This window comes from Mastigoproctus giganteus, chromosome 7 (assembly GCF_048544385.1).
Source record: "Mastigoproctus giganteus isolate SK-2022 chromosome 7, ASM4854438v1, whole genome shotgun sequence".
Taxonomy (NCBI): Eukaryota; Metazoa; Arthropoda; class Arachnida; order Uropygi; family Thelyphonidae; genus Mastigoproctus; species Mastigoproctus giganteus.
In genome coordinates this window covers 113,986,945-114,014,037 of record NC_143581.1, presented here as the reverse complement: position 1 = coordinate 114,014,037, position 27,093 = coordinate 113,986,945, and the positions used below count along the sequence as shown (strand labels likewise).

The 27,093-nt window shown below is 38.0% G+C and overlaps 1 protein-coding gene across 1 annotated transcript in view; it reads left to right on the top strand.

Moving 5' to 3' along the window:
* The first annotated feature begins 1,170 nt into the window (after positions 1–1,170).
* The window catches only part of CCT7 (chaperonin containing TCP1 subunit 7), a 298,828-nt gene continuing 272,905 nt past the window's right edge, over positions 1,171–27,093 (top strand). Inside the window, exons 1-2 of the mRNA XM_090377862.1 lie at positions 1,171–1,257; positions 21,686–21,839. Of these exons, the coding sequence (XP_090233988.1) occupies positions 1,255–1,257; positions 21,686–21,839 (157 nt within the window). The 5' untranslated portion in view covers positions 1,171–1,254. The remainder of the gene's footprint in view (positions 1,258–21,685; positions 21,840–27,093) is intronic.

Here is a 27,093-nt window from a genome sequence, read left to right as displayed (position 1 = left end):
GTTTGACCATTTTGACGCCAGTTTCGGTACACTTTAACAACGATGGCTCTCGAACAACACATCAGTTCAGCCGTTTGTGAAATCGAGGCACCAGCTTGTCGAGCTCCCACAATCTGTCCTTTATCAAAGTCCGATAAATCATTCCTTTTACCCATCACGGTCGGAATTTTAATACCTACTGAACCACTGACACCTTATCTATGCTACGTAGGTCGATTGACTGCGCATTCTCGTACCTCACGTGGTCAACGGGTCTCATTCAGTTTTCATAGGTCAGTTGGTCATAATTCAGTGTTCACTCAGTGTATATTTGTATTTCTAAGTATAATTTTACTGTCACGCGTTGACAGTAAAATTATACTTAGAAATACAAGTATAATGTTTACTGTCAACACCTGACAATAAAATTATATTTATTTATTGTTTGTTAAAACTATTAGTATGGGAAATATGAGCCCCTTAAACCAAAATTTTGAGAGGATGACCGGTGTACTGTGTATAACGCGTGACAGTAAAATTATACTTAGAAATACAAGTATAATGTTTACTGTCAACACCTGACAATAAAATTATATTTATTTATTGTTTGTTAAAACTATTAGTATGGGAAATATGAGCCCCTTAAACCAAAATTTTGAGAGGATGACCGGTGTACTGTGTATAACGCGTGACAGTAAAATTATACTTAGAAATACAAGTATAATGTTTACTGTCAACACCTGACAATAAAATTATATTTATTTATTGTTTGTTAAAACTATTAGTATGGGAAATATGAGCCCCTTAAACCAAAATTTTGAGAGGATGACCGGTGTACTGTGTATATTCTTTGGACACTTCGCCATTTGACGTAGGAAAAAATCAGAATTTCGGAGGTACGTTGGATCATGCGATTCCTCCAATTGTCCATAATGCTACGTCTTCCTCCGCAGAGTATTTCTCAACTGTAGCTGTCCTTGGAGATCGAAGCCATGTCATTTATGTTTTTACTTATTAGAGATCATATACATGCAAAGTGGGATTCGAATATTTTCAATGGTTCCCGTGACGTGTAGTTATTGACGGGGTGCAGTTGAGCAGAGTTTGCTTTTTCAGCCACTAAGAATCAGCCTGGAGTTTTACTTTGGGCGTGTTTAGGCGTAAATATGGCTGAAATATTGGCAGCAAACTGTGTCGTGCTTGTGCATTAGCTTTCTTTTCTTCTGTGTTGTGGCGTATTGTGCTGAATACTGTTGGTTTGTAAGGTTATAAAAGATGGTAAGTATTAAGTCTTTTTCGTTTATTTATATGGGTGAGGAATTTTAAACAATTTAATTATTTATTGGAGAGACATTCAATTAAATTATTATTAAATTAAGTAAACCGTGGAAAGATAGGTGAGCCAAATCATTAGTTAACCATGTTTTCTCGGTTAATACTCGTTTTATTAAGCACGAGTTCGTAATCCTTGCAACGGGCGCTGGTCAGAGTGCTTTGTAGGTAGTAAGCAGGCTTACTAGGTGTTTCCGGTGCCGTCAAGTAGGCTCTGGTCATCCTGCTTTTTCATATGTTCGTACCCTATGAGATAAAACCAAAAAAAATTTATTTGCGACTACTGCAATGAAGTTCACAAAATTATCTGATTTCTGTAACGCCACTTAGGCGTCATTGTGTTGTATTTTAATCATAGAAAATTTCATTAAAAAACTCAGAAATAAATAAATACAATAAAATGTACTTTATATTTAGATTTTCAAGTGTAAAGAGTACCATAAAATTTTAATTAAATATGAAAAAACTGTTTTCATATGCTCTTCATGTACGAAGGCAAAATTATAAAAAAAAAAAAAAGAAAAGAAAGACAAACATTCAAAACTTTCTCCATTTGTGTGTGTATTACACTGCAAACACTTTGCTTTCTGTTTTTATATGAAAATATTGGTTATACTCCAGATTATTGATGCATCTCTGGAGGAAGTGGCTTCTTTTACTTGAATCTGAACTGAAAACATTGGGTTTTTGCATAAAAAAAAAAAAAAAAAACTAATAATAATTCTAATTTTCATATTTTCATTTATTTCAGCCTTAGTTTTTGGCTGATTCCAAGATTCTGCATTTCAGGTGTTACTAACTAAGCATTTTAAATTAAAATATCAAATCTTTTATTAATAAAACATTCACTTGCAGATATGTAAATATAAATACCTAAAATAATGTTGATATTTACTTTAAAGAATATTACTAGAATAGAATAGAAACTTATATAAAAAAAGTTAACATAAAACATGTTTGGTCTCACAGACTAAGATGTTAGTCTGTGAGACTCGACAAGTAACGTTTGTAAAACTAAAGTTGATACAGTTGCCAAGCCAGTATCAGGTGGTAATGGTACTATTGGTGGGAAATCAACCTTAACCCTGCAGTTGTGGCATCCCCAGTTGTTACAAAAATGCTAGGCACTACCATTTTTGTAACATTAGCATTTTTAGCATTAGCATTAGTAGAGGCATTTGATGCAAGAAAGCAAACTTATGCAGCATCAGCCAAAAAAAAAAAAAAAAAAAAACCCCACTTCCACTTCACCCCTCTGTTCATTCAAAATACCTGTCCAGCTGAAACAATTAGGGATGCCACAACCCCTAGTAAATACCTGACAGATGTAAATATCTTTTTAATTTCTTAAAAAAATATTGGATTTTCTTGAATTCTTCGGGGAGTATACCAAAATTTCATATTTTCTTAATAGTTTATTATACTTATTGTAAGATTTTAGTTTTTAATAAAAAATATGTAAACAAGGCTGAATTTGCTGATATTTAAAAAGGAAACTTCTATCTTGAGACATAAAATATAAAGATGAAACTTAGTTTCTTTCATTTTCCAGTTTTTAAAAACCATGAAAATGTGCAAAACTTTAAATTTGTTCATGAGTATATATTTCTGCATATTTTATGTATAAATTATTTTTAAAACGTTCAAAATATAATATTTTAGAAACTATTATTAGCTTTAGTAGAGGCATATTGATGCAAGAAAGCAAGTTTATATTGCATCATCCAAAAAAAAAAAAAAAAAAAAAAACTCTTCCCATTTCACCCATCCATTTACTCCAAATGTTTGTCTATCTCCATTCTCCAATTTTTTTCCATTATTACTTCCGTTCTCCAGTTTTTAACATTTTAAAAAAAATATTTCAAATTTGGTGTGAACAATGCAAAATATGAATGCCTAACTCCTATCTTGAGTGAATATTGCCTTTGGTATTCATGTTACTTATTCAAAATAAAAACCAAAAGTTAGTGAAGCTTTCAAAAATACCTCGTGTAAGACTCTTGATATCTGTAGAACACCTGAAACAGTCTCCTTCTGTTTTTTATGCTTACAACAGAAAACTTTTGGCAGAGATTCAGAAACGGGTGCCCCTTCCAGACTGCTAGCGATACAGCCGTGATTGACGGGTGTTGACTCCGCCTATCGTCACGTGATCTCCTTAAGAGACGGATGCAGCCGGCACGGTAGAACACGCACTGCGTGCCACGTAACACGAGGAAACACGTGTTTTGATTACATGTTGCTGCGAGGTACTTCTTTTGATTATTGGTATTGTTTATTGTTCCCACCCCTCACATAGACGGGGGTCTGGGGGCGGTAAGCCCCTTCTTTTGATTATTGGTATTGTTTTTACCAATTCCCACCCCTCACATAGACGGGGGTCTGGGGGCAGTAGCCCCCAGAAAAAAAATTTTGAAAGGGGCACCCGTTTCTGAATCTCTACCGAAAAAAGATACATTACTTTTGGATGATCTCTTCAAACAGTATACAGATACACTTACAGAATTATAGCCTAAAATGATTCTAGTTAGCCAAATGACAATGATAAATTAGATAGAGACTGCTTTACAAAGAAAGCAATCTCTATCATTTATGATGGTTCCCAGAAACTAATAAATAGGAAATTAAAATTTTTGCAAAGCCTTTCCTGCAACTTGCTTTGCAGGAAAAGGTTTGGTAGAGATTCAGAAACGGGTGCCCCTTTCAAAATGGCGGCGAGGAGAGGAGGGGAAAAGCAGTGATTGGCGGGTTGTGACACCGCCCACTCACTGCGTTCCCCCTCCTCTCCTCGCCCGTTTCTGAATCTCTGCCCTTTTTTCAAATACATAAATAATAAAGATGAGAAGAAAACACTGCATCTAACTTACATTAGAAAGTATTTAGGGATTTGAATAAAAATTACTAAAGTAAACATGAAAGAAAGCTAAATAAACAAGTTATAACATCCAACATAGTGTGAAACAGAAAGTTCAGTTATAAATAAACACATTTGCAAAAAAAAATACCTCAAGTGTAAATCATGTGAAACCATTATTTCTCCTAAACATCAATACATCACTTCAAGACATTTCTAAAGCTAGACAGAAAGATATGCTATTGCCATTGAAAAACAGTAACAAATATGGTGGTGTTGCCTGTTAAGTGGAATCACATTACAGTTTTGGAAAAATTACAAAAAAGAATTCAGAAGGTATACCAAGTAAATGATTATCTATATTTAGGAAGGTACAGAAAATTAGAGATGCCTCCGTAGCCAGGTGGGAAGGAGCAGCAGTGCGTAGCACACGCTTCTTGAATAACCCGGGGTTCAAGCCCGTCACCACCAAATAACGGAGGATGCGGAAAGGTCAGGGAATGACCACCGCATATCCCGGAGCAATATGGCCTTAGTTGCTAATGCTCCTAAAAACCAAATAACAACAACAGAAAATCAGATTTTTATCACAAGTCAACAATTAATGTGGTCCTATTATTTTTGAGATGGACCTCACAGGTGAAATGCTGAAGCTGCAGGGTTAATGTGCCGCAAAATAACTTATATTAATATTTTATTTCATTATGGGCTCTCAGACCAAACATGTAGTTAATCTCCCACTTTAACTTATATAAAAGAAAGTTAACATAAAACATGTTGGGTCTCGCAGACTAAGTCTGTGAAGACCAACTTCGACAACCAATGTTTGTAAACCATTGGTTGTCAAACTTTCTGTCAAACTTTATCACTTTCTGAAAGTGATAAAACCAAAGAAACCTATAGGGAAAAAGAAATCCAAAGAAGAAAAAATTAGTCAAGAAACACTTGTCATGATGAACCGAAGAGGACAAATGAAGAGCAAGAAAAACACTGACAGGGAAAAAATTGAGTATACTGAGTTATGCAAAGCCATTAGAAAGAGACTCAGAGAGGACATGAGAAGATTTAACACAAGAAAAGTAGAACAAGCATTAAGGGAAAACAAAGGATTTAAATCAGCCATGAGCAGTAATATAGAAAGACAAATGATACATAGTGATGGTGTACTTATAAACAGCAGAGAAGGCATAATTCAAATAGCAGAAGACTACTATAGAGAATTATACAAGGAGCGAGGGAATGATGCCAGCAGTGGGGAAGATGGATTGCAAAGTAGCAACACATACGACATACCCGATATTCTTCCTGATAAGGTAGAACATGCATTGAAGAAAATGAAGAATCAGAAAGCCCCGGGGGAAGATGAAGTTACTGTAGAGTTGTTAAAATTGGGAGGAAGAGACATAACACAAAAACTGGCAAGGCTCTTCACAAAGTGCATTAGAAAAGGTGTGACGCCTAAGCAGTGGAATAATGCAATCATAGTTTTGCTGCATAAGAAAGGAGATAAATCAGAAATTGGAAATTACAGACCAATTAGCTTGTTATCCCACATCTACAAGTTGTTCACAAGGGTCATTACTAACAGATTAGAAAGAATACTTGATGAGAATCAACAGAAAGAGCAGGCTGGCTTTAGGACAGGATTCTCAACTATGGATCACCTTCGCGTAATATCACAGCTAATGGAGAAAGCAAATGAATACAAAACACCATTATGCCTGGCATTTGTGGATTATGAAGAGGCATTTGACATACAGCATAAGGCAATGTTTCGGGCACTGCAAAGACAAGGCATAGATACCCCACATATTATGATTTTGAAGAAAATATATGAGAGTGCTTTATTATTATTAGATTTATTAGACTAGACAAAGACAGTAGGAAATGTAAAATCGAGAAAGGAGTTCGACAAGGAGATACAATATCTCCGAAGCTGTTTACGGCTGCCCTTGAGGAAGCTTTCAGAAGATTAGATTGGTCGCAGAAAGGAGTCAATGTGAACGAGAGTACCTAAACCATTTATGATTTGCAGATGACATTGTGATCATAAGCCACGATCCCAAAGAATTAGAGGAAAATCTTAATCAGTTATGCACAGTTAGTAAGGATTTTGGGACCATAAAGATGAATATGGCTAAAACAAAAGTAATGATGAACAAGTATGCCACAGAAAGGGAAATAATGATTGAAGAAGCAGTAATTGAAAAGGTGGAGTCATATACTTATCTGGGACAAGTTATTAGTTGTAATAATGATAAATGGCTGGAAGTCAAGAGAAGAATAAATTTTGGATGGATAGCATTCAGGAAATATAGTCACATACTGAAGAGCAATATCCCAGTTTGTCTGAAACGTAAAATAATGAACCAATGTATACTCCCCACCATGACTTATGGAAGTGAAACTTGGGCACTCACCAAAAGAATGGAAGAGAAGCTGAGAACTACACAGTGAAGAATGGAACGAATTATATTGGGAATCAGACTGTTATATAAGAAGAGAAACACATGGATTAGGCAGCAAACTCAAGTAAAGGATATTCTTATCAAAACTAAAGAACTAAAATGGTCTTGGGCAGGACACATAGCTCGAATACATGATGACAGATGGACTAAGAAAATAACAGAATGGTACCCAAGAGTAGCTAGAAGAAAACCTGGAAGACAAAGGCGGAGATGGATAGATGAAATTCATGAGTTTGTGGGTAGTAAATGGATGGCCAGTGCTCAAAACAGAAGGAACTGGAAAGTTGCTGGAGAGGCCTTCATCCTGCAGTGGATTGAAAATGGCTGATGATGATGTTTGTAAAACTAAAGTTGTCATCAATAGATGACACTTTTTCAATTTTGTTTTTTTTAATTTGTAAATGAAATCAAATAGTCAGTATACCTTTGCCCAATAGTATTTCCTCATTCGTACAGTACAGTATACTTCTGTTTTCATTATGAGATATCTGTTTTTTGTTTGGCATTTAACAGATGCCAGATAAGCTAAAGTGTTTTTTAGGCAGTTTATGTAATTGTCTGTTTACAAGCCAGTTTGCATGTATATACGTGGGCCAAAAATGTGTAATATGTGTAAGTGTAAAAGACGTGATTTATTGTGCAGCCAGGCTAAAATAGAACTTTCTGCAATCCACTCTAAACATCTCCCCCCATAACTTGAACTTACAGCCCCTATTTCTAGAATCATTTATAACTGAAAATTTCACCCTCATTCATTTTGCTTTTGTCTCTCAGAGCCTTAAATACCTCATTCAAGTCTCCTCTAAAGTACCTAGTTTTCAAGCTCTGCAACCCATATGGACGCCCTTCTCACCAGGTGAGTTAGCCGTCTTTGGATGCTTTCAAAAAGCTCAATGTCTTGCTTTATGTGTGGTGGTCTCCATGCTTGAACATAGTATTCCAAGTACACAGTATTGACTGAAGGGGTGCAAAGCACAGAATATTTAATGAAAATTCATTTTATGATGAGATGATTTTTTTTTTTTTTTTTTTTTAATTACAAAAAAATAGGATGCAAATGAAAAATACCCAAGGGCGCCCTAAAAACTAGGACATCTGGTAACCCTACATTTGCACATCTCCGGTCCATGGGGACCTCCCCTGAGTCGAAGGAAGCTGTCATAATTATGACTATAACGGTTTGCTTGCTTACTTTTGCTGCCACCTTTAATATTACTGTATAGTCCCAACCACCCCAGGTGCTTTTCTTAAGTTTAACTTCAACAATTTCTCCTCCACTTTGCTCTCAGTTATTACAAAATCATTTAGCTCCCTGCCAGAGTTTGTAAACTTTTGGCATTCCCCTCCCTGAATATCTCCTCAGGTGCGAATGTAGATGCAAAGTACTCATTCAGTCTGTCAGCTACCTGAGCAGGATCTAGAAAAGTTGGGCAGATGGACCGAGAGGTGGCAACTGAAGTTTAAAACTGACAAATGCAAAGTACTGCATATGGGTAGCAGTAACTCCAGAGTAACATAGCAACTGTATTGTACTGCACTCAGCTTAGCTACACTAATGAAAAACACCTGCGGGTAATTGTGTAGTCAAATATGAAGTTTTCTGAGAGTGCAGACAGGTTGCTAGAGTAGCTCATGGGGTCTTGTCAATGATATACAGGGATTTTGCTAGCAGCCATAAGGAGGTGATTACCCCCTTGTATAAGGCAATGGTCAGGCCACACCTTGAGTACTGCATACAGGTGTGGAGACCTCATTTTAATAAGGATGTAGAGCTCCTGGAACAGAGAAAGGCAACAAGATTGGTGAGGGGAACAGAGTTGCTCTTACCAAGAAAGCCTTAAGTTCAGCAAATTGCAACATCCGAAGACTAGGCAACTGTGAGGTGATCTGATTGAGGTGTATAAGGCCTTGAATGGTTTGATCAAGCTCATTGCTGATGAGATTCTTCCTCTTGCTCAGAGTACGTACCTGAGGGGACATAAATTGAAATTGGGAAAACACAGTTGTAAAATAGATGAAAAACACCAAGGAAGTGACGCCAGTCGACATTGCTGGACAGTGCAGTGTCGAGTCAGTTTGGTGTGACATAAGCATTGGGAGATCAAAATTGAGAGGAGTGTGTTATAGGCCTAATGACTCTGATGAATATAGTAAGGAACTGTACAGGGAAAGAGAGTGGGCCAGTAAATCAGAGAATCTTGTAATGGGGGATTTTAATTTCCCAGATATTAACTGAAATTTGTCGGTTGGTCACTCGCACACTAGCAAAGCTTTTGTGGATTATTGGATGATTGTTTTCTACATCAGCATGTTCGAGAGTCAAATAGAGGGAGTAATACTCTTGATCTGATTATCAGTAGTGATTCTTCATGCATTAAGAATCTGCAGATAAAGGAACCACTAGGTGGCAGTGATCACAGTGTACTGAAATGGGATTTACTCAAAGAGAGACTTTACCATCGGGGTAAAGGGAAGGGTTTTTGCTTTCGTAAAGGTGACTACGGTGGTTTGAGACAGTATTTAAATTTTATATGGTGGGACCAACTGACGATGTTACCAACATCAAATTCAAAATGGGAAGCTTTCAAAGAATTTATCTTGGAAGCTACTAGGCTTTACATACCAACTAAGAAATATTGTTCAAGGTTTAGGCCTAAGTGGATGTCAGATGAATTAATGAGACATGTGACAGAAAAGAAAAATGCATGGGATACATATAAATTAATGGGTGACATGGAAGCCTATGGTAGATATAAGCTGGTCTGTAACCAAGTCAAAGGAGATTAGGCAGGCAAAGGCAGATTATGAGAAATCCTAGGCAAAGGATGCAAAGAAAAACAACAGTTCTTTACCTATGGTTACCCAAAGGCAAAGTTCTTTACCTAAAGGCAAAGCTATGTAAAATCTAGAAGGAAAGGGATGAATCAGATTGGTCCACTGGATACTGATGATTCAACTGTTAATGATCCTGCTCAGGTGGCTAACAAACTAAATGAGTATTGTGTATCTACATTCACCCATGAGGAGTTATTCAGGGAGGGGAATGCCAGAGGTGAGTTAAACTCTGGCAGTGAGCTGAATGATTTTGTAATAACTGAGAGGAAAGTGGAGGATCAATTGTTGAAGATAAACATAATAAAGGCACCCGGGGTTGACGGGAATCTATCCAGTTATATTAAAGGAGGCAGCAGTGGAAGTAAGCAAATCCTTAGCCATAATTATGAGCGCTTCTTGGACTCAGGGGAGGTACCCATGGACTGGAGATGTGCAAATGTGACCGCAATTCACAAAGGAGGATCAAAGGGCAACATAAGTAATTATACACCTGTTAGTTTAACTTCTGTTCCAGGAAAATTAATGGAGGAACTGGTTAAAGAATCACTGCAGGATCATCAAAACAGACTTCAGTTATAGCTCGGACACAACATAGTTTTGTTAAGTCTTGCCCAACCAATTTGATTGGATACTATGATGTGGTCACAAAAGAACTGGATGCAGGGAATAACTTTGATATCGTATATTTGGATCTTAGAAAGGCTTTTGATACTGTTACACATGGAAGACTGCTGCACAAATTGGAGCAGTGTGGCATTGGAGACAAATTGCTGCTATGGATAAAAGGATGGTTGAGTGGGAGAAGACAGAGAGTGATAATCAATGGACACTGCTCATCGTTTTATGTACCTAATTGTTATTTTTATTGTACTTTATAACTAGCCTTATAGTTCTAGTTACACTGGTTATTTTTATTTTTAATTTAGATATGTTTTTGTAGATTACTACTTAATATATGTAAAACCGTTGTTTTGTTCGTGTCTTGCAGCCATTGTTTTTGTATAGAGTGGTAGGGAATTAAAATTTTTAATTGGTCACTAGGTAGCTCTAATGTAAAATTATATAGTGTAATAAGCATTACTCCATTTAGGATTCTATTAGATAGTGTAGTATTGACAATTAGTTAATTAAATTTATTGATCTTATTAATTTAAAATATCATGCTCCAGACTAGAGCAGCAAAGCAGTTGGGCACAACGTGGCAGGAGTGCTGTGACTCGGGGGAGAACTGAGAGGGACGAAAGCAAGCTTATGCAGCATCGGCCAGAGGGGAAAAAAAAAAAAAAACTTGCACTTCACCCCTCCATTTGTTCGAAATACCCATCCAGCTTGGCCTTACATTTATTTAGGCTATCAACTTCCGTAACAAGGGATGGAAGTCTGTTCCACCAACCAACCATCCGCTGGCTAAAGGCAAATTTTCAATTTATGCCCTCTCAGGTGATTATTATGAGCAAGAGGCAGAATCTCATCAGCATCGAGCATGCTCAAACCATTCAAGGCTTTATACACCTCTATCAGGTCACCTCGCCGGTGCCTAGTCTCCAGACACTAATTTGCAAAACTTAAGCCTTTCTTCGTAAGAGCAACTCTTTGTTCCATTCACTAACCTTGTTGCCCTTCTCTGTACTCGTTACAGCAGCTCTACATCCTTCTTGAAATGAGGCCTCCAGACATGTATACAGTACTCAAGGTTTGGCATGACCATTGCCTTATACAAAGGAATAATCATCTCCTTATCCCTGCTAGAAAAATTCCTGATTATCATTGATAAGACTCCATGAGCTACTCTTGCAGCCCATCTGCACTGCTCAGAGAACTTCATATCTGCCTGCACAATTACCCCCAGGTCCCTTTCATTCTCTACCACTATAAGTGTAGTACCACAGAGTTGTTACGTTGCTCAGGGGTTGCTGTTTCCCATATGTAGTACTTTACATTTGTCAGTGTCAAACTTCATTTGCAACCTCTCAGCCCATCTGCTCAACCTTTCCAGATCCTGTTGCAGCAGCATAGTGTCAGTAGTGTCCTTAACAACCCTGTCAACTTTTGTATCATCTGCAAACTTGGAAATTAAGCTTGATATACCATCATCAATATTATTTATAAATACAGAAAACAATAATGGACCCAACACTGAACCCTGAGGGACTCCACTAATAATAAACACAGCAAAGCAAAAGGCTCAAGCTAATGGGAGTGCTGTGGCTCAGGGGAGAACTGAGGGGGGGCAGTTGCCCTCTGAATCACAGTCTATTAAAATGCACTAATTGCTTGATGTTTGTGGAGCAGTCAGGTACGGGATATGATACTGCTATGGGGGATGTCTTTGTGTGTGCGCGATGCAAGGAGTGTAAGGAAATCAGGCGACAACTCAGCACTGTTATTGGCCTATATGAGAGCTTGAATGACAGGGTGGATGCCCTCGAAGCATTAAAAGTGAGAGGCCCATCAAGCTCTCAGCTACCCACACCAATGCCAGAGCTGGCACTTGGTCATCGCACGACACAGCGGCAGCCCCCAAGGCAGAATGCACTGGTCCCAAAGGAACTAGTAGTTGCTGGTGACTGTATTGTCAGGGAAACATGCTTTGTAAAAAGGATAGGGGGAACAGGACCAGGGTATGTCTGCCAGGGGCAAAGGTTGATGACGTTGTAGAGCGAATATCATCTTTTAAGGGCACAAAAGGTGATATAGTTGTACACGTTGGCACTAATGATATTAAGAGTAGGAGACCTGCCGAATTACTTAACAAATACAGGTCACTGTTGAAAAAAAGCCGTGAATTAGGGTTGAATTTGAAAGTGTCTGCAATTCTGCCCAGACACGATAGGAGGAAGTATATGATGAGAGCCCTGTCGATCAATTCAGCCCTGGAAGCATTGTGCAAGGCTCAAGAGGTAGATTTTTTTTCAGCCTGGACTCTACTTGTTAACAGGAGAGACTGCTTCTACAGGGATGGGATACACTTAAATAGAAAGGGTGCAAGAATGTTTGCTGATGCTATCGAGGCAGTGTTAGGTGGGTCGGAAAACTGCTAGATTGAGGGGGAAACAAGGACTAATAGATTAACAGTAGCCACTAGCAGAGGTGAAAGTGATTCTTGCACTGCTTCTATTGGAATGAGCCGCAGCCTTGAAAATAAGATGCATGATAGTTCAGAGACTGCTGGGAATCATTGGGGTACAAATAAACACATAGGTTGTGTTAGGGTAGCTAAGAAAAAGAACAGGTGCATGTATACTTGCGTGTACACCAGTGCTAGGAGTTTAGTAGATGAATTTGAGGTATTGCTCAAAACATCAAAGGCAGATATTGTGGGGATTTCAGAGACGTGGTGTCGCACAGATATAAGGAATGCAGCACTGGAATTTGGGGAGTACAATGTCTACAGAAAGGATAGACAGGGTAGGAAGGGAGGAGGGGTTATGCTATTAGTTAAGAAATACATAAAATCAAAGGAAGTGACGCCAGTCGACATTGCTGGACAGTGCAGTGTCGAGTCAGTTTGGTGTGACATAAGCATTGGGAGATCAAAATTGAGAGTAGGAATGTGCTATAGGCCTAATGACTCTGATGAGCATAATAAGAAACTGTATGGGGAAATAGAATGGGCCAGTAAATCAGAGAGTCTTATAATGGGGGATTTTAATTTCCCAGATATTGACTGGAATTTGGGGGCTGGTCACTCACACACTAGAAAGGCTTTTGTGGATTTATTGGATGATTGTTTTCTACATCAGCATGTTCGGGAGGCAACTAGAGGGAGTAATACTCTTGATTTTATTATCAGTAGTGATTCTTCATGCATTAAGAATCTGCAGGTAAATGAACCACTAGGTGGCAGTGATCACAGTGTGCTGAAGTGGGATTTACTCAAAGAGGTAACTACCATTAGGGGTAAAGGGAAGGATTATTGCTTTCGTAAAGGTGACTATGATGGACTGAGACAGTATTTAAATTCTATACAGTGGGACCAACTGATGATGTTAACAACAGCAAATTCAAAATGGGAAGCATTCACAGAACTTATCTTGGAAGCTACTAGGCTTTACATACCAACTAAGAAATATTGTTCAAGGTTTAGGACTAAGTGGATGTCAGATGAACTAATGAGACATATGGCAGAGAAGAAAAATGCATGGGATACATACAAATTAACACGTGACACAGAAGCCTATGATAGATACAAGTTGATCTGTAACCAAGTTACAAAGGAGGTTAGGCAGGCGAAGGCAGATTACGAGAAATCTTTTTCAAGGGATGCAATGAAAAACAGCAAAGAGTTCTTTACTTATGTAAACTCTAGAAGGAAGGGGATGAATCAGATTGGTCCACTTGATATCGATGGTTCAACTGTTGATGATCCTGCTCAGGTAGCTAACAAACTGAATGAATATTTTGCATCGACATTCACACACGAGGAGTTATTCAGCGAGGGCAATGCCAGATGTGTATTCAAATCTGGCAGTAAGCTAGAGAATCTTGTAATAACTGAGAGTAAAGTGGAGGAGAAATTGTTGAAGATAAATACAAGAAAGGCACCTGGGGTGGATGGGATCTATCCAGTTATATTAAAGGAAGCAGCAAAGGAAGTAAGCAAACCCTTAGCCATAATTATGAGAGCTTCCTTGGAATCAGGGGAAGTACCCATGCACTGGAGATGTGCAAATATAACCACAACTCACAAAGGAGGATCAAAGGGCGACACAAATAATTATAGACCTTTTAGTTTAACTTCTGTTCCTGGAAAATTAATGGAGGCACTGGTTCAAGAGGCACTGCAGGATCATCTAGACAAGACTTCAGTCATAGCTCAGACACAGCATGGTTTTGTTAAGGGGAAGTCTTGCCTGACCAATTTGATTGGATACTATGATGCAGTCACAAAAGAACTGGATGCAGGGAATAACTTTGATATTATATACTTGGATCTTAGAAAGGCTTTTGATACTGTTGCACATGGAAGACTGCTGCACAAATTGGAGCAGTGTGGCATTGGAGGCAAATTGCTGCTGTGGATAAAGGGGTGGTTAAGGGGGAGAAGACAGAGAGTAGTAATCAATGGACACTGCTCATCGTGGACTAATGTTATTAGTGGAGTCCCTCAGGGTTCAGTATTGGGTCCATTATTGTTTTCTGTATTTATAAATGATATTGATGATGGTATATCAAGCTTAATGTCCAAGTTTGCCGGCGATATGAAGGTTGGCAGGGTTGTCAAGGACACTACTGACACTATGCTACTGCAACAGGATCTGGAAAGGTTGAGCAGATGGGCTGAGAGGTGACAAATAAAGTTTAACATTGACAAATGTAAAGTACTACATATGGGAAACAGCTACCCCAGAGCAATGTATCAACTCTGTGGTACTACACTGACAGTGGTAGAGAATGAAAGGGACTTAGTGGTGGTTGTGCAGGCAGATATGAAGTTTTCTGACCAGTGCAGACGGGCTGCAACAGTAGCTCATGGTATACAGGAATTTTTCTAGCAGGGATAAGCAGGTGATTATTCCCTTGTATAAGGCAATGGTCAGGCCGCACCTTGAGTACTGTATACAGGTCTGGAGGCCTCATTTCAAGAAGGATGAAGAGCTGCTGGAACGAGTACAGAGAAGGGCAACAAGATTAGTGAATGGAACAAAGGGGTGCTCTTACGAAGAAAGGCTTAAGTTTTGCAAATTACGGTGTCTGGAGACTAGGCACCGGCGAGATGATCTGATACAGGTGTATAAAGCCCTGAATGGTTTGAGCATGCTCAATGCTGATGGGATTCTTCCTCTTGCTCAGAATAATCACCTGAGGGCATAAATTCAAATTGAGAAAAGACAGATGTAGGATAGACGTGAGGAAATTTGCCTTTAGCCAGCGGGTGGTTGGTTGGTGGAATAAACTTCCATCCCTTGTCGTGGAAGTTGATAGCCTAAATAAGTTTAAGGCTCAACTGGACAGGTATTTCGAATGAACAGAGGGGTGAAGTGGAAGTGGTTATTTTTTTATTTATTTATTTATTTATTTATTTTTTTTTTGGCTAATGCTGCATAAGCTTGCTTTCTTGCATCAAATGCCTCTACCAGTGCTAATGCTAATATTAGTCCACGATGAACAGTGTCCATTGATTACCACTCTCTGTCTTCTCTACCCTCAACCATCCCTGTATCCATAGCAGCAGTTTGCCTCCAATGCCACACTGCTCCAATTTGTGCAGCAGACTTCCATGTGCAACAGTATCAAAAGCCTTTCTAAGATCCACGTATATAATATCAAAGTTATTCCCTGCATCCAGTTCTTTTGTGACTGCATCATAGTATCCAATCAAATTGGTCAGGCAAGACTTCCCCTTAACAAAACCATGCTTTGTCTGAGGTATAACTGAAGTTTTGTCTAGACGATCCTGCAGTGCTTCTTTAACCAGTGCTTCCATTGATTTTCCTGGAATAGTAGTTAAACTCACAGGTTTATAATTACTTGTGTCAGCCTTTGATCCTCCTTTGCGAATTGGGTTCACATTTGCACATCTCTGGTCTATAGGTACTTCCCCTGAGTCCAAGGAAGCTCTCATAATTATGGCTAAGGGTTTGCTTACTTCCTTTGCTGCCTCTTTTAATATAACTGGATAGATCCCATCTACCCAGATGCCTTTTTTTTTTCAGTAGTTGTTGGCGCATCGACTTCTGTGGCCATAATGCACCTCCCAAGGTTTTTGCAGTACTTTGATCCAAGCCCGAGGCGGGATTCGAACCCGCGACCTTTGGGTTGCCAGGCAGGCAGTTTACCCACCCGGCTAGGCCGGTTGGCCTGTGCCTTTCTTGTGTTTATCTTCAACAGTTTCTCCTCCACTTTACTCTCAGTTATTACAAGATTATCTAGCTTACTGCCAGAGTTGAATACACTTCTGGCATTCCCCTCGTTGAATAACTCCTCATGTGTAAATCTCGATGCAAAATATTCATTTAGTTTGTTAGCTACCTGAGCAGGATCAGCAACAGTTGAACCATCGATATCAAGTGGACCAATCTGATTCATCCACTTCCTTCTAGAGTTTACATAAGTAAAGAACTGTTTGCATCTCTTGCCAAAGATTTCTCGTAATCTGCCTTCGCCTGCTTAACTTCCTTTGTAACTTGGTTACAGATCAACTTATATCTATCATAGACTTCTGTGTCATGTGTTAATTTATATGTATACCATGCATTTTTCTGTTCATATAGATGAACAGTGCACTGTTGAGTCAGTTTTGTGTGACATAAGCAGTGCAAAAGCAAAAATAACAGTAGGAGTGTGCTATAGGCCTAATGACTCTGATGAGTATAATAAGAAACTGTACAGAGAAATAATGGGCTGATAAATCAGAATGTCTTATAATGGGGGTTTTAACTTCCCAGATATTGACTGGAACGAATGGGTTGGTCACTCACACACTAGTAAGACTTTTGTGGATTTATTGGATGATTGTTTTCTGCAGCAGCATGCTCGAGAGGCAACTAGAGAGGGTAATACTCTTGATCTAGTTATCAGCAGTGATCATTCGTGTATTAAAAATTTGCACATAAAGGAACCAATAAGTGGCATTGATCACAGTGTACTGATGTGGGATTTACATAAAGATATAATTACCATCTCGGGTAAAGGAAAGGGTTTTTGCTTCCGTAAAGGTGACCACAGTGGGATCAACTGATGATGTTACCAACAGCAAATTCTAAGTGGGAATCATTCAAGGATTTAATAGTTGAAGCTACTAAACGTTTCATACCTATTAAGAAATATTGTTCAAGGTTTAGGCCTAAATGGATGTCAAATGAACTAATGTGACTCGTGGCAGAGAAGAAAAATGCATGGGATGCATATAAATTATCAGGCAACACAGAACCTATGATATATATAAGCTAGTCTGTAATCAAGTCACAAGGGAGGTTAGGCAGGCAAAGGCAGATTATGAGAAATCTTTGGCAAAGGATGCTAAGAAAAACAGCAAGGATTTCTTTACTTATATAAACTCTAAAAGGAAGGGGATGAATCTGATCGGTCCACATGATATCAATGGTTCGACTATTGATGAACTTGCTCAGATAGCAAACAAACTGAATGAGTATTTTGCATCTACATTCACACATGACGAGTTAATAAGGTTTGAAAATGGCAGAAGGTTATCAAATTGTAGCAGGGTGCTTAATGATTTTGTAATATCTGAGAACAAGGCGGAGGAGAAATTGTTGAAGTTAAACATAAGAAAGGCACCTGGGGTGGATGGGATCTATCCAGTTATATTAAAGGAGGAGTTGGCAAAGGAAGTAAGCAAACCCTTAGCCATAATTATGAGAGCATCCTTGGAATCAGAGGAGGTCCCCATGGACTGGAGATGTGCAAATGTATCCCCAATTCACAAAGGGGGATCGAAGGGTGACACGAGTAATTACAGACCAGTTAGTTTAACTTCTGTTCCGGGTAAAATAATGGAGTTGCTGGTTAAAGATGCATTGCAGGATCATCTAGGCAAAACTGCAGCAATAATTCAAACACAGCATGGGTTTGTTAAGGGAAAGTCTAGTCTGACAAATTTGATTGGTTATTATGATGTGGTTACAAAGGAACTGGATGCAAAAAATAATTTTGATATCATATACTTGGATTTCAGGAAAGCCTTCGACACTGTTGTGCATGGAAGTCTATTGTACAAGTTGGAGCAGAATGGTATTAAGGGTAAATTGCTACAATGGATAAAAGGATGGTTGAGTGGGAGAAGACAGAGGGTGGTAATCAATGGGTGCTGCTCTTCGTGGACTAATGTTATTAGTGGAGTCCCACAGGGTTCGGTGCTGGGTCCACTGTTGTTTTGTATATTTATCAATGATATTTGCAGATGATACAGAGGTTGACAGGGTTGTTAATGACAGTAAATGCAGTGTGTCACTGAAATAGGATCTAGAAAATTTGGGCAGCTGGGCTGAGATGTGGCAACTGAAGTTTAACATTGATAAATGCAAAGTACTGCATATGGGTAGAAGTAACCCCCAGAGAAACGCACCAACTGTGTGGTACTATTCTTAAGGTGGTAGAAAATGAAAAAGACCTGGGAGTAATTGTGCAAGTCAGATATGAAGTTTTCTGACAATGTAGACAGGCTGCCAGCGCAGGTCATGGGGTGTTGTCAATGATATACAGGAATTTTGATAGCAGGGAAAAGGAGGGGATTGTCCCTCTGTATAAGGCATTGGTCAGGCCACGCCTTGAGTACTTCTTGCAGGTCTGGAGGCCTCATTTTATGAAGGATGTAGATTTGCTTGAGAATGTTCAGAGAAGGGCAATGGGATTGGTGAGAGGATGAAGGGATCCTCTTACCAGGAGAGGCTTAAATTCTGCAAATTGCAGCTGCTGGAGACTAGGCACCTGCGAGGTGATCTGATTGAGGTATATAAAGAATTGAATGGGTTGAGAATGCTGAATTCTGATGGGATTCTGTCAGTTGTTCAGATTACGAACCTAAGGGGGCATAAATTGAAGTTGAGGAAGGACATATATAGAATAGATGTGCGGAAATTTGCCTTTAGCCAGCTGGTGGTTAATTCCTGGAACAAACTTCCATCTGTCGTTGTGGAAGTTGATAGGTTAAATAAATTTAAGGAGGAATTGGACAAACATTTAGAGGGGATTGTTTTTTTTTCATTATTTTTTTTTTTTTTGGCCGATGCTGCATAAGCTTATATACTTGCTTTCTTGCATCACATGCCGCTACTACTACTACTACTCGCAAAAAGGATTCTTCTGCTCCTGGGCTTACTTTTGGTGACTCTCCGATTTCTAGTCAAGTTGATATATTTCTTGGGGATTAGCCTGACGTCTAATCTCTTTTGCCACAAGCATATTACAAATATTGCTTCCTCTACATCTAAAAAACTTGGTTTTCTCTTTCGCTCTCGGCATTACTTTTCTTCCAAACAGCTGTTCACTCTGTACAAATCGCAAATCTGCCCTACCATAGAATATTGTTCCCACATTTGAGAGCACCCCAAATGTGGGAACAATCTTACCAGACCTCTAGATATCATTCAGAAGAGGGCAGTTAGGTTAATTAATGACTCCTCTCTAACAGAGTCTCTCCACTCGCTGTCTCATAGACGTACTGTTTGTGCTGCATGCCTTTTCTAGATACTTCCATGGGCACTGCTCTTCTGAATTGGCTTGTATTATTCCCTCTCTCTTTCAAAACAGTCCGAACACGTGCTGCCAACATCCATTTACTGTCTAACTTCAAACTCACAGAACCAATTTTTCATCTTCCTCATTTATTCATTCAACTGCCGTTTTCTGGAACAACCTTCCTTCATGTGTTTTTCCTGAAAATTTCAGTCTACAGAAGTTCAAGTCTAATGTCAACAAATATCTTCTTTCATCTTCTAAAACATCAACCCAAGCAGTACCAAGTACTATAGGTTCTAATAACTCTCGTTTGGGGTTTTCATAAAAAAAAAAAAGAAAAGAAACATTGACAAATGCAAAGTACTGCATATGGTTAGCAATAATTGAAGAGAAACGTACCAACTGTTTGGTACTACACTCAGGGAAGTGGAAAGTGAAAAAGACCTGGAGGTAATTGTGCAGTCGAATATGAAGTTTGCTGAGCTGTGCAGACGTGGTGCCAGGGTAAGTCATGGTGCCTTGTCAATGATATATAGGAATTTTGCTAGCAGGGACAGGGAGGTGATTATCCCATTATAAAGGCTCAGGCCACACCTAGAGTACTGTGTACAGGTCTGGAGGCCTCATTTTAGGAAGGATGTAGAGTTGCTAGAACGAGTACAAAGAGGGGCAACAAGATTGGTGAGGGGAACAAAGAGACTGCTCTTACCAAGAAAGGCTTAAGTTCTGCAAATTGGATTGTGTGGAGAGTTGGCACCTGCGAGGTGATCTTATTTAACTGTATAAGGCCTTGAATAGCATGAGCAAGCTGAATGCTGATGGGATTCTTCCTCTTGCTCAGATTAAGAATCTGAGGGGACACAGATTCAAATTTAGGAAAGACTGTTGTAGAATAGATGTGCTGAAATTTTCCTTTAGCCAGCGGGTAGTTGATTGGTGGAACAGACTTCCATCTTTTGTTGTACTCTTCTTGGACAGATGCTGAATGTATATTGATGTTAAACATAACTATCTTAGCCTTTGTATCTTTTATATTACCCAATATAGATATTATATTGATATGCATAGTTGTGTTTACCCTCTTAGCATTTGATTTTTGCTGTCTAAGGGTGGATGTAACTTTTACTTTGCAAATTAAATAAATAAAAAGTAACTACAGTAATGAACTAAGTGGTAAGGGACTGTACTATTAATTTTATAAGTTATGTATGTGCATATGTAAAAACATGTGCATGTGTCATTTAAATAATGCAAAAAAAATGCTTTTTTTTGTTGCTTTTTTTAAAATAATTGGGCCCCTTTTTCATTTTGCATTTTTCTGATGGGGGAAATTTGCATTTCAAAGCCAAATAACAAATTGTGTGTTATTGGATGAGTAATAAAAAAAGGCATTGTTAACATATTTTTAAATCTCTTCATTTATAAAATTGTTACCACTGTTATCAAGATATTCTCATTGACGTAATGTACTTATGAAGTTTATCAGTATCAAATATTTCTTTGGCAATATGTATTAATTAGGCAAGAATCACTTTGTGGCCTCTAGCTGCTGATGTCACTAACCAGTGTTAGGGCTTTTTGTATGTAGATTCCACTACCAATGCTGTGGAACCTAAATACAGAATAATTCACAGATCCAAACAAAAATACTTTTATTTTTTCATGTAATTCTCTTCTTTCCAGTTTGATTCTGTGTTTTGGTTGCCATACCTCAACCCATGCCTATTCCTCCCTGATTTAGTTAACATCTCATTTATTCAAAGTTTGCTTCACAGAGTTGTCATCTGAAAGCAGTATGTCAAAACATTTATAATACCACAATGACTTTCACTGTAGTCACTGATTACGCTAAATAGCATCAAGGGATCAGCACAGATGTTGTCTTTTCAATTGAAATAATGAAAAAGGTTGTCTTAAAGATTATAAACTTTTTTTTTTTTTAGAATTAAGTTAGATATGGATTACCTATTATAAATTCTGTTTTGTATATACGCTTATATTTATGTAACGTTTTTAGTCGGTAATTCAAATTGCTTATAGTGATATAAAATGCAATTCTGCCTTTTTCTTTATCTAGCAACCTCCAATAATTCTACTTAAAGAAGGAACAGAAAACCTTCAAGGAAAGCCTCAGCTGATAAGTAATATTAATGCTTGTCAAGCAGTGGCTGAAACCATTCGTACTACCTTGGGTCCTCGAGGGATGGATAAGTTGATTGTAGATGACAAAGGTAAAACAACATTGTTGTTCAAAATATATTCTTGGTTTCAGATATACCCTTGACCATTATTCAGTCTGTGATTTAATAAAAAAAAAATAAAAAAAAAAAAAAAAATTGAGCACACAATACCAAATCAGGTAAAATATAAATAAAATGTCTTCGTATAATTTATTTAACTCCTATTTCTTGAGGTACATTAGGTATGTCAAAAGAGTTACAAAGCTAATATGCTGGGGGGAAAAAATTGTTTAAATGGGGCACAAATTTTATTCTAATTTCTGGTGCTATACTGGATAATTCAGAGATCAAAATGAAAAATTTTGAAAACAATGCACATTAATAAACTGTCTTACTTTTATAAATAAAGTATGTTCGTGACATTACTGATGCATATGACAGACAGAAATAATTGCATCATGCTCTGGTCAATTCTGAGCCCTGGAATTCTTCGAAATATGCCAGATTTTTCAATCTGGAAATATTAAGAAAGCAATCCACACTTGAATCAGTGATCTCAAATATCTTTTAAGAATCCATGCAGAAAAGGATGGTATTTCTATCTTCATAATATACTTGCAGGACTGTCTTGTTTTTCAATCTGTTTTTTTTTTTTTTTTATTGTCAGCCAGATTAAAACTGCATAGGCAATGCGATGATCTTAATTGTCACAGAACAAACTTGTCTTTGCAGTGGTTGCTCCTATATTAATGTGATGATACTGATATGACAAGACTGCTGTGACAGCTGTTTCAGGATTAACTGGTCCCTCATCAGATAGCAGGTGGTCTCTAGTAATAGCACACAGATGAGATGTAGGAAGTGGTTTGATGTGGGCCTCAATGCAGTATCTCAGGGGTCAGCAACCTTTTTTTGAGTGAAGAGCCGCACCTCAGCTCAAGCTGGGAGGAGGACGGGGGGAGTTTTTTAAGAAATGGAATAGAGTGGGAAGGTGTTTTATTAGAAATATATATATTTTGAAATATTATTTATTAATACTGAAAAACATAACAAACATCCAATTAGGTACAAAGTAATGTGACTTTTACTGCTGAACTCTGAGTGAGTCTCTCAACATCAGGCGAGTATGCCATAATTTTCATCTTTAAACATGCTGAGAGACTTGCATTGTTTAGACGGTTCCTTGATTTATTTTTAATATAGTTCATGTTCGAAAATATATGCCTGCAGAAATTCGTCGAACCAGAAACTGAAAGTCCAAACGCAAATTTAAATATGTGTGGTAAACTACTCCACACAGTGAACACAATTTGGTCTTGCTTTTTCAACTCATCTATCGCCGTCCATTTATGTAGAACTGCAAGGACAGTCTTTTGCCTCTCCAAATCCTCAGTTTCAGTTTTAAGGCAGTTTAGTCCTGCACTCCACATGTACTTGATTTTTAAGTTCTTTAACTCCATTTCAAATTGCGCTTCATGTGGGCTAAAAGTTAAAGAGCTGCAGTTACATGCTCAAAGAGCTGTGGGTTGCCGACTCCTTTAGATACTTTGTTTTTCAAACAAAGTATCTAAAGCTACTTTGTTTGAGTGTTGTCACTAGAGACAACAGTCAAAGAAAACTGTTGTAGCTTAATCTTTTGGTGAGGCGGTCTGTTTAAAAGTAGTGATGTATGAGGGCAACTGATTACAAAGGCAGATTTCTTTTGCTGCAAAAATTAAGATTATTCAGTAAACTTCATAATCTTACACTAACTGCTCTTGCAAATTACAGCTATGTGGCTGGTAGGACTTACAATACCAGTCAAAATCTTAATACTGGAATACTAATACTAATACAAAATCTTAATACTAATAAATTATGATGCCAGTATTAATACAGGTATTCCAAAAACAAACATTTTTCTCAATAAATTTTAATGGCAATTAGGTGCAATAAAGTATGGAAAAAACAAGGCTGTAATTACTGGAATTCGTGTTTTAAATAAACTTTTAGTACAATAATAAATATTCTGAAAAAAATTATTAAAAATACAGTTAATCTAAAAACAAAAAAATACATATTGATACTGCAAAGTTTAGTTATGTTTAAGCATCCATACTATCTGTGAATAAAAGAAGTTCTTAGGAAACATAGGTAATTAATAGTGTTATCATTTAAACTGGATCTAATTTTGGTACATATTTGATTAGTGGCAGAAAATGCCTTTTGGGGTTCTATGCTGGATGCTATTGTACTGAGATAGTCGTAGATGATCTCAGTCCATATTTTCTAGGCTTCGAACGTTTTTAGTAGGAATAGTTAAAAGTATTTCATTAATTGCCGACTGAAGTTTAATTTTTAAAGTCTCATCAGAGTCAAGCAATTTTTTATTTTGGAAAGAATTTGCTGAACACTGATGTTCTGTTCCTATAGTGAAAATTTTCTGAGTCTAGGAGAGAGAAAGAGTGCAGATAAGGAATTCTTCACATATAAAAATGCAAAGAAGAGAAGGACAAATCAGATAGGACCCATATGTAATTGCTTGGGATAGTATTAGATACCTCAAATGATGATGCAGATGAACTCAACAGTTACTTTGCATCGATATTTACAATGAGAACGTATGGGAATGAAGTGGAAAAATATGTAATTAATGATATTGAAATTTCAATGGTTATTTAATGAAAAGACTCACGCCTACAGGCTCCTGGGGTTGATGGCATATACCCTATAATTTTAAGTGAGAGCATCACTGGACTCTGAGTGATTCCGTTGGATTGGAAAAGTGCCAATGTATTGGCAGTACATAAAGGCGGTTCTAAGAGTGCAATGGGAAATTACCGACCGGCCAGTCTAACTTCAGTAGTAGGGAAAATGGAGGCAATGATCAAGGGTGTAATTCAGGATCATTTAGATAGAAGTGGAATTCTGAAGGATACACAGCATGGTTTTGTAAAGGGAAAATCATGTTTAACAAATGTCAAAATATGACATGTCAAAAAATGTCAAATTTGACAGGGTCACTCATGAGCTGGATTTAGGGAATAATTTCGACATTGTTTATTTGGATTTCAGCAAAGAATTTGACTCAGTCCCACATGAACGGTTACGTTATAAGCTGGAACAGGTTGGAATCACAGAGAAAATCCTTAAATGGATAGCAGGATGGCATCAGGCAGAGGGTTGTGATAAATGGTTATTCCTCAGATTGGGTAAATGTAAGAAGTGGAGTTCCCCAAGGATTGGGACCACTGTTGTTTATGATTTTCTTAAATGACATCGATGAAGGGATAGAGGGTGTGATCGCTAAATATGCAGATGATGTAAAGATCATTAGAGTAGTTAATGATTACTCCCAAGTAGAGCTTCTTCAGAGTGACCTAGATAGACTTCAGGGATGGTCAGAAAAGTGGCAGCTATGCTTTAATTCAAAAAAATGCAAGGTCTTACACCTGGGGAACAGCAATCCCAAAATAACTTATACATTTGGTGCAATTGAAGAAAGGGACATGGGAGTTACGATACGGTTAGACATGAAGCTCTCCGAACATTGTAGACAGGTTGCAGGGAAGGCCCATGTTGTGTCCTCTTGATAATTTCAGCAAAGCATTTGACTCAGTCCCACATAAATGGTTACGTTATAATCTGGAACAGGTTGGAATCAGAGAGAAATGACATCGATGAAGGGATAGAGGATGTGATCACTAAATTTGGAGATGATATAAAGATCATTAGAGTAGTTAATGATTGCTGCCAAGTAGAGCTTCTTCAGAGTGATCTAGATAGACTTCAGGGATGGTCAGAAAAGTGGCAGCTATGCTTTAATTCAAAAAAAATGCAAGGTCTTACACCTGGGGAACAGCAATCCCAAAATAACTTATACATTTGGTGTAGTTGAAGAAAGGGACATGGGAGTTACGATACGGTTAGACATGAAGCTCTCCGAACATTGTAGACAGGTTGCAGGGAAGGCCCATGTTGTGGCCTCTTGATAATTTATCGAATATTTGCTAGTAGAAATAAGGACGCATTATACAAGGCTATTGTTAGTCCACACTTGGAATGCTGTGTTCAAGTATGGCGACCACACCTAAAAAGACATCGAACTTCTTGAAATGGTCCAAAGACTGGTAACTCGCCTGATGAGATTGGTAAAAGGCAACCATATGAGGAAAGACTCAAATATGTGGGTTGCACAGCTTGGAAACTAGACACCTTAAAGGAAACTTGATTGAGGTGTTAAGGCTCTGATCAGCAAAAGTAAAGTGAATGAGAATGAAATTTTCACGGTTATAAATGATTCTAGAACTAGGGACCATAAATTCTAGTTGCAGGCGAGGAGGGAGAAGTTTAGACTGGATTGCAGAAAAGTTTATTTTAGCTGGCGAGTTATAAATTACTGGAATAAGTTATCTAGGCACCAGCGAGGTGATGTGATAGAGGTGTATAAAGCCTCTACTAATCAAATGCCTCTACTAATGCTAATATCCGGGAGCTACTTAAAAGCTGTACAAAACACCTGAACTTACTTAAAATCCTTTCGTCAACAGCATGGGGAGCAGAGAGATATTCCTTTCTAAATCTATGCAAAGCACTCTGAATTGGCTGAATCCAGTTCATCACAACGCACTGCGTATAGCTACTGGCGCCTATCGTACCTCTCCCATATATAGTCTATGTTGAAGCCAACGAACCATCTTTAACAACAACTCGCGTTGTTGTTAAAGGTGGTACTAACTGACTGCGCCAGAAATTAACAGGATACACTTTTATGCTGGATCTCACTTCATACAGGGTTTGCTGGAAATGAAGCAGCAGACAAGTCAGCAAAAGAAGCCATACTACAGATCGGAGAAGATATATCAGTGCCTTATTCTGATTACAAGCCTACGATATGGTGTACTTGCCAGTTGCAATGGCAAGAAACTTGGAATTGGCAAACTGTGAACAAATTATATCAAATAAAGCTGAATATTCAAAACTGGATTTCTAGCACTCAAAGGTCGAGAAAAGAAGAAACAACACTGACCAGGCTAAGAATTGGGCATACCCATGTTATGCACTAATTTTTGTTGCAAGCAGAGGAACCACCATGATACTAGACTTGTGACACTGTCCAATCAGTTCAACACAAATTAATAGACTGTCCTACATACAAACAAGCCTTCAAAGATATTTATAGGACACATGACACCATTACCCTAACAGACCTCTTGAAAAATAGAGATGACTTAGATGTTTTCAACTTCCTTAAAGCTATTAATTTATACCCCCTCATCTAAAGAAGTGAATACAAGCAACAGACTAACACAACGATGTACGAATC